The 12,770-nt window shown below is 37.8% G+C and overlaps 1 protein-coding gene across 1 annotated transcript; it reads right to left on the bottom strand.

The window, feature by feature from the left end:
• Positions 1-5,549: 5,549 nt before the first annotated feature.
• Positions 5,550-12,764, bottom strand: LOC107585231 (gamma-aminobutyric acid receptor subunit alpha-2-like). The gene is made up of 6 exons (XM_016272159.1): positions 12,592-12,764; positions 11,328-11,410; positions 11,088-11,231; positions 10,842-10,994; positions 9,038-9,240; positions 5,550-5,952 (listed from the first exon to the last, which is right to left on the bottom strand). Exons 1-6 carry the CDS (start codon positions 12,744-12,746, stop codon positions 5,656-5,658), a joined length of 1,035 nt encoding a protein of 344 aa, XP_016127645.1. The 5' UTR covers positions 12,747-12,764; the 3' UTR covers positions 5,550-5,655.
• Between the last annotated feature and the right edge of the window lie 6 nt (positions 12,765-12,770).

Below are 12,770 nucleotides of genomic sequence, written 5' to 3'. Positions count from 1 at the left end.
ATAAGGCAGAATAGTTTCAATACTGTAATAAATGCTATGTCAATTAGCACTGCATTATTCATATACTTTATTTATTACCTGGAGATGACTTGACAAACACAAATAAACCATATATTGTTGCAATCGTATGTTTAAAGTCTTCATGTTTCCAAACGTTTCTGTTTTTCTGAAAAAAACAGTTTTCATACAGCATAGCTGGACGCTTTTGTCCATATTAGGAATTTCCTCATACGACCTCCGGCCTCGAGTATTCTGGGTCCGAATAAAACATCAGATCATGCACAGACTATCCTGTCTCTTTGAATTTAAATCTATATTTATTCACACCGGCTCTTGAAAACCTCTATGCGAACACACTTGCCCGAAAAAGTGCGGGGGACGAATTTACGTGATATTAAAAACACGTCCCCCGTGTCCCCCGCGTAATCTACGCCCCTGGTTTGCGCACAAAGGTAGCCTACCTCACAAAACTGATTTTGAATGGACTTCTTAGACAGCATGACGGTTTAATGATCTACAACACAATAGAGAGAGAGCTTTGATAATAACTAAGCTAATATTTAATTACTACAATACTAATTTCTCACTAAATGTTACATCAGTTGGTCAAAAAATTACATTTAGCCTACACACAAACTGACCACCAAACACAACTTTCAGATGAAATATTTATTTATTAGCTCAACTGTCAAAGGAAATTGAACACACAGGATTGTGGGATATCAAAGGCATTTAAAAAAAAATCGATCAAAAGAAGGTATCTCAGTAGACCGTATGCACAACGATCATTGGATTCGAATGTGCCTTGCTGCCATCCTACCTCCATATGCTACCTGCGGAGGCAGCATTTTTCAGCTTTCAGGGGTGATCCTGTTCTTGAGGATCTACGTCCTCCAACACACCTGTTTGTAATTTTCAAGTGCTCTTGAAGATCTTAATTAGCTGGTTCATGTGATTTGGTTTGAAGATGAACTTTGCAAGTAGATCTCCATGTACACAGTGGAGTGAAAAAAATTAAAATGGTTGAAACATTTGTGTATGATCAAATTCTTATATGATTTCGTTACATTGAAAATAAAGCTAAAAAAAAGAATCCACTAAATCCAAAATGCCATTCTGACCCTCCAGGTGCATATGGTGTACAACATGGCAGATTACAAATTACAAAGCAACAGACCTTTACAACACACAGCCATTGCAGCTCCATTTTAAGTCACCTTTGCAATATTCATGGCCATATATGGCTTCGTGATCTGGAAGACATTCACCTCTTGATATATAGGCTAACTGACTGTTCATTCAGTTTTATACTCTATTATTGTCAGCACCATGGAGAGTTCCATGCAGCAAGAGCAGAAATAGACACTTGCCAGAGCCAAGACAATTTCCTCTTCTTTTTGCTATCATTATTTGAATTCTGATTCAAATTATAACATCATTCAAAAAGTCATTCAAAAGTTTGAAATATCAGATGTGTATCAGAACATCACATTAATTTGTTTTATAGTTCATAGTAATATTCTACTATAATGATATGTTGGATATGTTTCGATTTATATTTGATTATACATTTCTCACTAAATGTTTAAATTGCTGGAATGATTTTAGTATAAAGGCCAGTGCTCTGTTTCAGCTGGTGAAGTACTTTGTATTCAGATGTGCTCTGATGCTCTGACACAAATGAAAGGAATGGAAAAAATCTCTATTATTTTGTCAGCCATTAACATTGTGAGACAAAATTATGTGGACCCGAGACGTGCCCAAGATATTCTCTGATAACAATTGAAGTTAGGATAGTGCACTTTCACGTCTATGTTCAAAAATAGGGGGTGACAGTAACTAACTTGGCAACTAACTGAAATGTAATTTTATTTTATTTTATTTCAAATATAGAAAACAATTTTATAACAAAGTACTGTAAAGAGGGCATGTCCATGTGAAAACAATAGCTGTGATATATTTCCATTGAACGGCCATTGTTGAACATTGTCACCGAGTTGTTTGTTCTCTCTGATTGTTCATTTATCATAAGCGACAACAAATCAAATCTTGAAAGGAAAGCGCTGTGACATTGTCAGTCTGCTAGAGAGGATGAATGCAATTAAGAAACAATGAAATACATTCTCATTAAACAAACAATTATAATTTAGAGCAGCAGCTCTGCATATATATATATCATAGATGTTCAAACATTCTCAACAGGTGCTGGAGGTGAATTAAATAAATACCACATCAGTTCCCTTTATTTGGAAGAATAAATGACTTTTTTCTGTCGTTTTGGTTTCATATTGTTTTTTTTTTCACGACATGCATTGTTAGCTGAGGAATCCATTGTAAACGTTAGGCAGTGTTTGTGAAGGCTTCAAATGGCTTCAGCCTGTTCCCAGACACAAGCAAACACAAACTTGGTTGGATGCTCTGCCTCTGTGATCTTTCACATCAGATAAACCCTCACGACATCCTCACAGATGTTGCTTAAGGCAGAATGCTCTGTTAATGCCACCTATCAAAGAGCCAGCATCAGTTCTACCTTAAAAGGGGCCAATAAATGAAATCCAGCTTAGTTTTTGAGTCTCCCCCCGGTCAAGTCTGTGTGTGCCATGACTGTGTTCTGACAGATGCTTGTTTGTACCCAAAGATGCTTTTCCAGAAGGTGCAAAGGAGTGAGGGGAGGTTAATGGAGTACTGTCTTTTTCTGTTTAGCCTTGTGTGGTCACTGCTAGCTGTATCTCATACATGCAGATACCGATTCCATAACCAAAAGAGATGAGCTGGGAACGCCGCCGTTATGCTATTAAAGCAAGATCTTAGATAATGCACACAAATTCCTGGTTCTCCATTCAACGCTGCTAATCTCAAATTCTGCTGCTTAGTCAAAGCAGAGTCACCTACACAAAAAGCTCTCAGACAGAATGGAGAGACGGATGAAACAGGCAATGAAATGCAGAAAGACAATATGGATTAGGAGTCTAGTGGATTTGACCAGAAGCAGGTTTTTCAATAAAAGAAGCAGTCGGCACATGGCAAACTTATCAATGTGTATTGACTAGTGCCACGTCAGCTCAATGCCATTTCACTGAGTGAAATTTAGACTGCAGTTAGGTTTGTGCCAGGGTTATTATAATTAACTAAAGCTAAAACCATAAAAACTTTTTGTTGACTAAATGTAATAAATAACAAAATAAAAATAAAAACTTAAACCTATTTGATTTCAGTCAGTTACTAATAAGGCAGCATTTCTTTTTTGTTGTTTTTTTTGTTTAACGGAATAGTTCAAGATGTACTGTAGATGTTTGTTTATTCATCAAAACAGATTTGGAGAAATTTTGTATTACATCTCTTGCTCACCAATGGAAGCTCTGCTGTGAATGGGTGCCATCAGAATCAGAGTTCAAACAGCTGATAAAAACATCACAATAATCTACAAGTAATCCACACAACTCCAGTCATCAATTAATGTCTTGTGAAGTGGGAAAAGAAATGTATCATTAAGACATTTTTTTGCTTCAAACCATTGCTTCCAGATAAAATACAGATCCTCTATCCATATTGCTTTTTCCAGTGAAAAAGTCGTCTCGTTCAATTAAGGAGAGAAATATGCACAGATCAAGCACCATTTACAAGCACAAACAGTCCAAAACAGTTCTAAACAAATATTTTGGTTGATTTTGATGTGAGACGACAACAGGGGATGGAGTTTTTCACTGGAGGAAGCATTATTATTAGGAAGAATTATTTTGTCCAGAAACGATGGTTTATCCTTAAAATACTTCGATGATGGATTTGTTTCTTACAAACATGCAGCGTTTCACTTCACAAGACATTAATTGATTGCTTGTGGATTATTGTGATGTTTTTATCAGTTGTTTGGATTCTCATTCTGGCGGCACCCATGCACTGCAGAGGATCCATTGGGCAAATGATGTAATGCTAAATTTCTCCAAATCTGTTCTGATGAATAAACAAACTCATTTATATTATGGATGACCTGAGGGTGAATATATATTCAGCAAATTTTCATATTTGGGTAAACTATTCCTTTAACTCGATGTACTAAAAAACTAAAACTGTAATAAAAATGAATAAAAACTGTATAGATATATATAAAAATAATAAAAATGACCAAATACAACAAAATTATTAAAACCTTTGATTTAATATGAAAACAGAATACATACAAACAAACAAAAACCTAATTCAAATTGTAATAATAGGTTTTCAATGATATTATAATAACAGTGGTTTGTGCTGTTTGATTGTAAAGCTGAGAGTTTTTTTGTTGTTGTTTTTATTTTGCAGTAAGGACTATGGCATTTTTGTGTTGCACATTGCCAAAGGAGGGGCACAATCACGATCACCCACACAAAAGGAGAGTAACGGAGCCATGTTGGCTTTGATAACACTTTATTTTAGTCAACAGGGGAGCTGTCTCTTTGCCCAGGCAGAAAACTGAGAACCATATGGCAAATTGAAAAGCTGTTAAAAGTAAGCCCACACAGTAGTTCATTCAAGCATTGACACTTGTCTGGATTGTTGATGTTAGTAATGAAAACTCTGAAACTATTTGACAGATGATATATTGAGCGAAGAGTACATTTTGATTCCCATTTTCATAGCATCATTAGGCGTATGTATCATACTGAGAAGCCCATTACAACCATTATCTGCATTAATCATGAAGCTACAATAGACATATTGAAAATAACATATGAACAACATCATATCACTGTTGCAACATTAAGCTAATGTGAGTGTCAGTGGCCTGGACTTTAGAAGCGTCACCGTTTGAGTAACACATACAGTAAGACCAACATATTGCTCTCATTTCAACCCAAGCAAATTAAAAATGTAAACTATTTGGGAAAATCTCAGCAGCATTTTCCATTAACTGTGAACCAAAGAAACAGCAGTGGCTCAAATGCAGTACTAATTCCACTTGAGACTGTGCTCATGCTCATGGAAGCATTGTGGTACTTCAAACAAACTCATTGAATCATTTACCTTTAAACCATGTGTGGGTGTGCGCTTTCATTGATGATGCATTGCTTATGGCTGAGAATTAGATGCACAGGTGCGCGCTGAGAGTGAAAGCTAATATGCAATCAATTTCGATGCACGAAAATAAGGTGCCATACTTATTTTGACTTGAAATGCTACATCAGTCAATATAAAGGTGCAGTGATCTGTCTTACAGATACTGTAGTGCAGTTATAACAAAATAACACCGCTACCACATTTAGTATGCGCTTTCATTTTAAACAGTATGTAGTTTATGCACAATACCTGTGAGTTTAATTCATAATTTAGCCAAAACACAAAATACATTGACATAAACACTTGGTTTAAATGGAGGTTGATATGTTATAAATATACTGTATAATATACAAATGTAGTAAAAAAAAAAATCAATAACCAGAAATCACATAACAACATACAAAAATAAAGCTGTGAAAATAAGTCAATTTGTCCCGTTAAAGTATAAGATACTCTTCAAATTGTCCTGGCAGTGGTAAGATTGTAAGGAGGCTGTACAATTTGTTAATTTCTTAATGCTGCCATACAGAAACGTCAAAAGTACACTGAAGAATTTGTACAAAAACTGCTATTATAATTTAATAGTATAGAGGGATGATTGTATGTGCAATAGCTAATGGCTCACTGGGAGGGCACCATGTTCTTAATAACAGGCTCTCTGTTGAGATATGTGGCCCAATAAACCAAGTTAAAACTGCCAAAAAGCACTGGAAAGATAATGCGGGACATACGGTCAATCTTGCTGACGCTGTTGAAGGTCTTCAGTGCCTCTTTAGCCACTGGCTGAGCTTTACTGGGCTCCGCTGTGGCGCTTTTAGAGACAGTGGGCAGAGCTGAGTCCTTCGCAATGTGGGGCGCGTAGTTTGCCACAGCGACTGCATATGCGTTATTCTTTTTAATAACGGAAGTTTCCTTTTTCTGAAGTCAGAAGAAATTAGTTAGCGCAATGCTACATGTTCAGTCAATGATATTATGTTAAATGTTCTAATAATTTTTAAGTCATTTAAGTAAAAGAGACGCCCAATATCAGACAATGTTCACAATGATGGGAGTTTAAAGATACAGTTCATCCAAAAATAAAAATTTGCTGTAATTTTACTCACCCTCTGGCCATAAAAGATATAGATGAGTTTATTTCTTTATCAGAACAGATTTGGAGCAATGTAACATTACATCACTTGCTCACCAAAGGATCCTCTGCAGTGATTGGGTGCCGTCAGAATGAGAGTCAGAACAGCTGATGAAAGCATCACAATTATTCACAAGTAATCCACTCCAGTCCATCAATTAACATCTTGTGAAGTGGTTAGCTACATGTTTGTAATAAATCCATCATTAAGACTTTAACTTCAGTCGGTTGCTTCCGGTTAAAACTAGTCCTCTGTCCATAATATTGCTTTCTTCAGTGAAAAAGTTGTCTTGTGTGAATCAGAAGAGAAGTATGCACAGATAAAACACTGTTTGCAAGCGAAAATGGTTCTAAACAAATATTTTGATGTGAGAGGACAACAGGGGATGGAATGTTTTACTGAAGGAAGTGTTATTATGGATTGTGGACTGGTATTTTGGTCAGAGTCCCAAGCCCGGATAAAGGAGGAGGGTTGGGTGGTGGGGTGCAGATACTGCCACCTGTAAAAGAAACAAGACGAATGAAATCCAATGCACAATGACATCCAAACAAACAGGAACACACCGGCTCAGACGTCGCCCGGTTATACAAGGTCCGCGTCCTCAGCTGGGAAACCGGGGCTGGGTTGAAAGGTTAGCTACTGGAGTAGAAGGAAAAGGAGAAGGAGAAAAGAAACTCAAAGCAGCAACGGACTTTCTGAAGATAGGTACATGGAATGTACGGACTCTCAGAAGTCCTGGCAAACTGGAGCTGTTACGTAAGGAAATGACACCATATGAGTGCGATATATTGGGACTGTCAGAGATGCGCTGGACAGGTGTGGGAGAGCTGAATGGAGGAGAAGTGATTTGGTCAGGAGAAGAGAAAAATCACATGAGGGGAGTTGGTTTCTTGCTTAGCAAGCGAGCGAAAGATGCACTACTCGGGTATAACCCTGTAAACTCTCGTAACATAGTGGCCAGGTTCAACGGAGCACCTCTGAACATTGCAGTGATTCAGGTTTATGCACCAACTTCAGACAGTACCGAGGAAGAGGTCGAAACGTTCTACGGGCAGCTGGAGCACACCATCGAGGAGTTGCCAAAGAAAGATGTGAAAATTGTGATCGGCGACTGGAATGCAAAGGTTGGAACGGATAACTTGGGCTGGGAGCAGGTGATGGGGTGTCATGGCTATGGACAGCGCAATAATAGAGGGGAACGGCTACTGGAATTTGCGTCTAAGAATGATCTACTGATCACCAACACCAGATTCCAGCAGAAGGACAGCAGGAAGTGGACGTGGATGGCACCCGATGGCAAGTACACCAACATGATCAACTTGGTGCTGGTAGACAGGAGATGGAAAACTGCAGTGCGTGTTTGCAGAACGTTCCAAGGAGCAGACATCTCCTCAGACCACAGTTTGGTGATGTACAAACTGAAGCTAAGACTGAAAAGGACAACGAGACAACAACTACATGAACCAAGAAGGAACATCAATGCACTTGGAAATGCAATGGTGCGGGGAGTGTTCAAGGACAAAGTGGAGCAAAGACTTGCAAACTCACCATCGCAGCCAGTGGAACTAAATGACAGAGTTCGACGGTTGAATGAAGCGAAACAATCATCTGTGAGGGAAGTCTTACCAACAGTGTGTAAGCAAAACAAACCGTGGATCATGGAACACACACTACAACTGGCAAAGACGAAAAGAGAGATGAAACAGAGAAGACAAGAATCGGAGGAGAGGGAGAAGGAGTACAGAGTGACGTGCAATGTGGTGAGGAAAGCAGCAAGGACAAACAAGGAGGAGTGGCTACAAGGACACTGCCAGGATATTGAGAGGCTTGCAGGAGACAACAGAATCAGAGAGGCATATAAGCTCATCAACCAGATAAACCGAGCGTGGAAACCGAAGCAGTCAACCATCAAGGACAAGAATGGTAAGATGTTACAAGATAAAGCAGAAGTTAAGAAAAGGTGGACAGAATATTGCAGTGGTCTGTACACTGATAGGGGTAACAGTGACACCGTAAATGGAACAGTAAGCATATCAGAACAGAGACCAAAATCAGCATAATCAGGACATGTGTGATGAGTGTGTTGCTGTATGCTTGTGAGACATGGACATTGAGGAAGAAAGACAAAGATGTATTGCGGGTGTTTGAAATGAAGTGCTACAGGAGAATCTTGCACATTCACTGGCATCAGAAAATCACAAACATGGAGGTGTAAAGACGAGTTGGAAGCACGAGGAACATCGTACACCTCATCATGGAGAGGAAGCTCAGCCTGTTTGGACATATCTGCAGGATGGAGGACAAGCGACTGGTGAAGTGTGTGGTGATTGGGAGCATGGATGGACAGACATGGAGAGGAAGACCGAGTAGGGAGTGGTTAGATGACATCAAAGAATGGTGTCAGAGGGACATCCACTCTCTTAGCAGGATGGCACAGGACCGTGCACAGTGGAAATGGAGTGTCAGACGGGCATTGGACACCAACTGGCGTGAGCCCATGGAATGATGGGTGGATGGATGGATTTTGGTCAGAAGTGATTAGAGTCGTATGGATTATTGTGATGTTTTTATCAGTTGTTTAGACTCTCTTTCTCATGGCACCCATTCACTGCAGAGGTAGGCAAGTGATACAATGCTACATTTCAACAAATCTGTTCAGATGAAGAAACAAACTCATCTACATCTTGGATGGCCTGAGGGTGAGTACATTTTCAGTAAATTTTCATTTTTGGGTGATTTTTTTCTTTAACTGTGCTGAATTAACAGTGTTGGTTTCCCTCATCTAAATAACCCCTCTTCCCAATGACAATAATCAAAGCTACCAGATGTGCTCCACTCCAAAATCAAAGCCCGGTCTGTGTCGTCATGGTTACCTTATCACTGACAATGCTCTTGCCATCCCAGGCCCAGCCGCGCTTGGTGAAGTAGTTTACTGTGGCAAACTCGATGAGAGCAGAGAAAACAAATGCGTAGCACACAGCAATGAACCAGTCCATGGCTGTGGCGTAGGCCACCTTTGGTAAAGAGTTTCGAGCGCTGATACTCAGAGTGGTCATCGTTAGCACTGTAGTCACACCTAGAGCAAAATAACAACAACAACAAAAAAAAGACTCAGTGAGCACTGTATATACAGATACCGCATTAGTGCAGCATGACTCACTGCAGATAATTACCAGCATTTATGCCGTTCACTCATTTGTGGAAGAGACAGCACAGATGTACGCGTGTAATCACAAATGCCCTGGGCTAAAGAAATTGTGTTCATTTCAGCAGTCAGTCATATGCCCTAAGAGGACCTCCTGTCCTCATTTTATATAGATGATCTTCTGTTTTTTTGAAAACAATTTTAATGAATTTTTGCATCCTCCAGGAAAATAAATCAATCCAAATACTGTATATTCATCATTATAACAGATATTAGAGAGCAAACATAGAAAAATGCAAGAAATGCTACTCTTTTTTTTAATATCTCACTTTTATCTTTTTAATCAACTCAAGACATTTCTTTCAGATCAAGAAACAAAGGAATTTTCACCAGATGATTTAAATAGCTTTATTTGGGGAAAAAAATTTATCATTCTAGAATGACTGGGGTGGTTTTATACAGGAGTGCATCTGCATGGAAAATAAAAATAATGATGAAAATGACTTTTATAATGATAAAAAAATACTTTTTACTCTGAAGATTTGTTTAAGTGCAATACATCCCATTAAGGCAGAATGATTTGGAGTTTACTCATTAAAAGAACCAGCTCAAACCTCTTACAGTAACCATAATCTAGTGTTTAATAAAAATTATTTCATTTTACAGTACAATTGTAAAACCACAGCACTAATATTTACATCTCAGTTTCTTTATTTCAAATGTTTTCTTTATTTCAAATGTTAAACCATTGTGATTTTGGCAGTTTTGCAATCTGGTTGAGCCATGTGCTATCTGTGCTGGTATTGCACTGCACCAAGCATAATTCAGTTTTGCCATTGTGTTTTTTTTTTATCATGGCAGCATTAACTAATCAAATGATGACCAAGTGATCATATAGCCAGCATTTTCAAGAGCCAATTTAGGTGCCTGGATCACAGTGGTGTAGTAATGTTGTACAGTCCCGGTAAATTGTACCACACACGGGTAGTTTGTATCCCCCCGCACACCGAGCACTGATGCAAGATGTAGAATTGTGGTGTGCACATTTTTTCATTCGCATAATTGCTTTAGTGAATTGGCCACTAAAACAACAAAGCTTGTGAATAAACAATGCTATCAGCGTTTCATTCTTAACTAAGTTCCCCCTGCGAGTCCGTGTTTAATTTAAATGTGTCTTTTGGATGCTAAGGATTCCTCCCACTGAATGAACAAAAATACACACATTCATGCACATAACTGCATGGACAAATTTTTCTCCAAAAACACAATGGAGGCCAATTTTATAGCTGTTTGCCTTTGCTCGCAGCCATTTAAAATGTTTCCCTAGAGTTCAGAAGGAAATTGAAACTGCTAGAGAAAATCAAAAAATGTACACATTCTACATCAGCTTTATCCATGACTGCATCAGTAATTTAATAAGAACAACAAAATAAGCATGCTAAACTGATTTAACAAAGAAATATGTGGCATAATAAACAGAATTAAAAACCTTTCCACATTATGTTCTGATTACACAACACATGCTCACCCACCAAAAACTGTGCGTGCGGGGACAGACTCTCGATTGAGCCAAAAAGAGACTTGGGATAAGATGACGGTCATTATGCAAGGCAGGTACGTCTGGATCACAAAGTACCCAATCTTCCTCTTCAGATGGAAATGGGCAGTCATCACTGTATATTCACCTGCACAGCAGGAGAGAAACACGAATGAGGGAAGAACGATGGATAGGAGCATATGGATGCAGATCATTTTGTGACTGCTTGCGAATGTCTTACCAGTACTGGACTTGATGGTTTCTTTGCCAACAGTATGTCCCGTTAAGTCATACTGGTTAAGTCTAGATCCATCTGGAGCTACTTCCACCGATAAGGTGGCATTACGAGTCCAAACATACGTCACCTCTGTCAGAGTGTAAGCATCTACACACAGACACAATATATTTGAATAAAACCCAAAGCACAGACAGACACTAAGCATCATGGGAAATAAAGTAAATGATTAGCATTTTTGCTTACAGCTGCCAAATTTAAGCGGACAGGAATGGAAGTCCATTGGAAAGTCTTCAAGATGCATTGGGCATTCAGCTTGCACTGTCAACCTGCACAAATACATAAATACCCCTCAAAAGGATGTGTTCTTCCTAGGGCAGTCAATTTAATTCATTAATTTAGTACTAATTTAAAATTTATTTAGTTATAAAAATAATAAAATGTATAAAAAGGAACTTTCCCACCATCAGAGCAATTCAAGCTTAATGTTAATTATACGATATATAAGATTTTTTTGAAGAAATAAATACTTCCATTCAGCAAGGATGCATTAAATTAATCCAGTGTGAGAGTAAAGACATTTATAATGTTACAAAAATGTTACCATGGACCACAAAACCGGTCATAAGGGTCTATTTTTTTTAAATTGAGATTTATACATCATCTGAAAGCTGAATAAATAAGCTCTCCATTGATGTATGGTTTGTTAGGATAGGACAATATTTGCCCGAGATACAACTATTTGGAAATCTGGAATCTGAGGGTGCAAAAAAAATCAAAATACTGACAAAATCGCCTTTAAAGTTGTCCAAATGAAGTTCTTAGCAATGCATATTACTAATCAAAAATTAAGTTTTGATATATTTACAGTAGGAAATTTACTAAATATCTTCATGGAACATGATCTTTACTTAATATCCTAATGATTTTTGGCATAAAAGAAAATTCTATAATTTTGACCCCTACAATGTATTTTCGGCTATTGCTACAAATATACCCCAGCGACTTAAGACTGGTCTTGTGCTCCAGGGTCACAAATGTCTATTTCAAATAAATGAGTGATATCTACTGCAAATTCAAAGAAATATTTTACATTTTAAAACATATTAAAATAGAAATATTATTGTTTTATTGTATTTTTGATCAAATAAATTCAACCGATGAGCATAACAGATGTCTTTCAAAAACATTAAAAACAAATTAGGACTGTCAAACAATTAACTGCGATTAATCGAACCCAAAATAAAAGTTTATGTTTACATAATACATGTGTGTGTACTGTGTATATTTATTATGCACATACATTTAAGAAAATATGTTGAAGTGGAAATAAAACAATATTTTGACTTCTAAAGACCCTTTTTGTAATGTCTTTCAATTATATTGATTTTGAGTACTTTTCTTATCAAATATTGATATATGTGATTGATTGTGAATAGTTTGATTAATTAATCAGCATATCATGTAATTATTTCGATTCATTTATTTGATAACTCTAGTACAGGGGTACCTCATGGTGTACAGTAGAGTGCCATTCTCCATAATCCGCAGTAGTTTGTTGGGCATGGTCATGTTGTGAGCCACAGATTTCTTGCCGTTGTGAAAGAAAGTGTCTGGAGTCCAGATTTTACTGGCCATCAGGTTGTTGAGACGCAGGATGTTCATTGGCCCGTTAAACTTCAGCCGCTC

This window comes from Sinocyclocheilus grahami, unplaced genomic scaffold (assembly GCF_001515645.1).
Source record: "Sinocyclocheilus grahami isolate Dianchi unplaced genomic scaffold, SAMN03320097.WGS_v1.1 scaffold68.1, whole genome shotgun sequence".
Taxonomy (NCBI): domain Eukaryota; kingdom Metazoa; phylum Chordata; class Actinopteri; order Cypriniformes; family Cyprinidae; genus Sinocyclocheilus; species Sinocyclocheilus grahami.
This window is presented reverse-complemented; position numbering and strand designations above follow the sequence as displayed.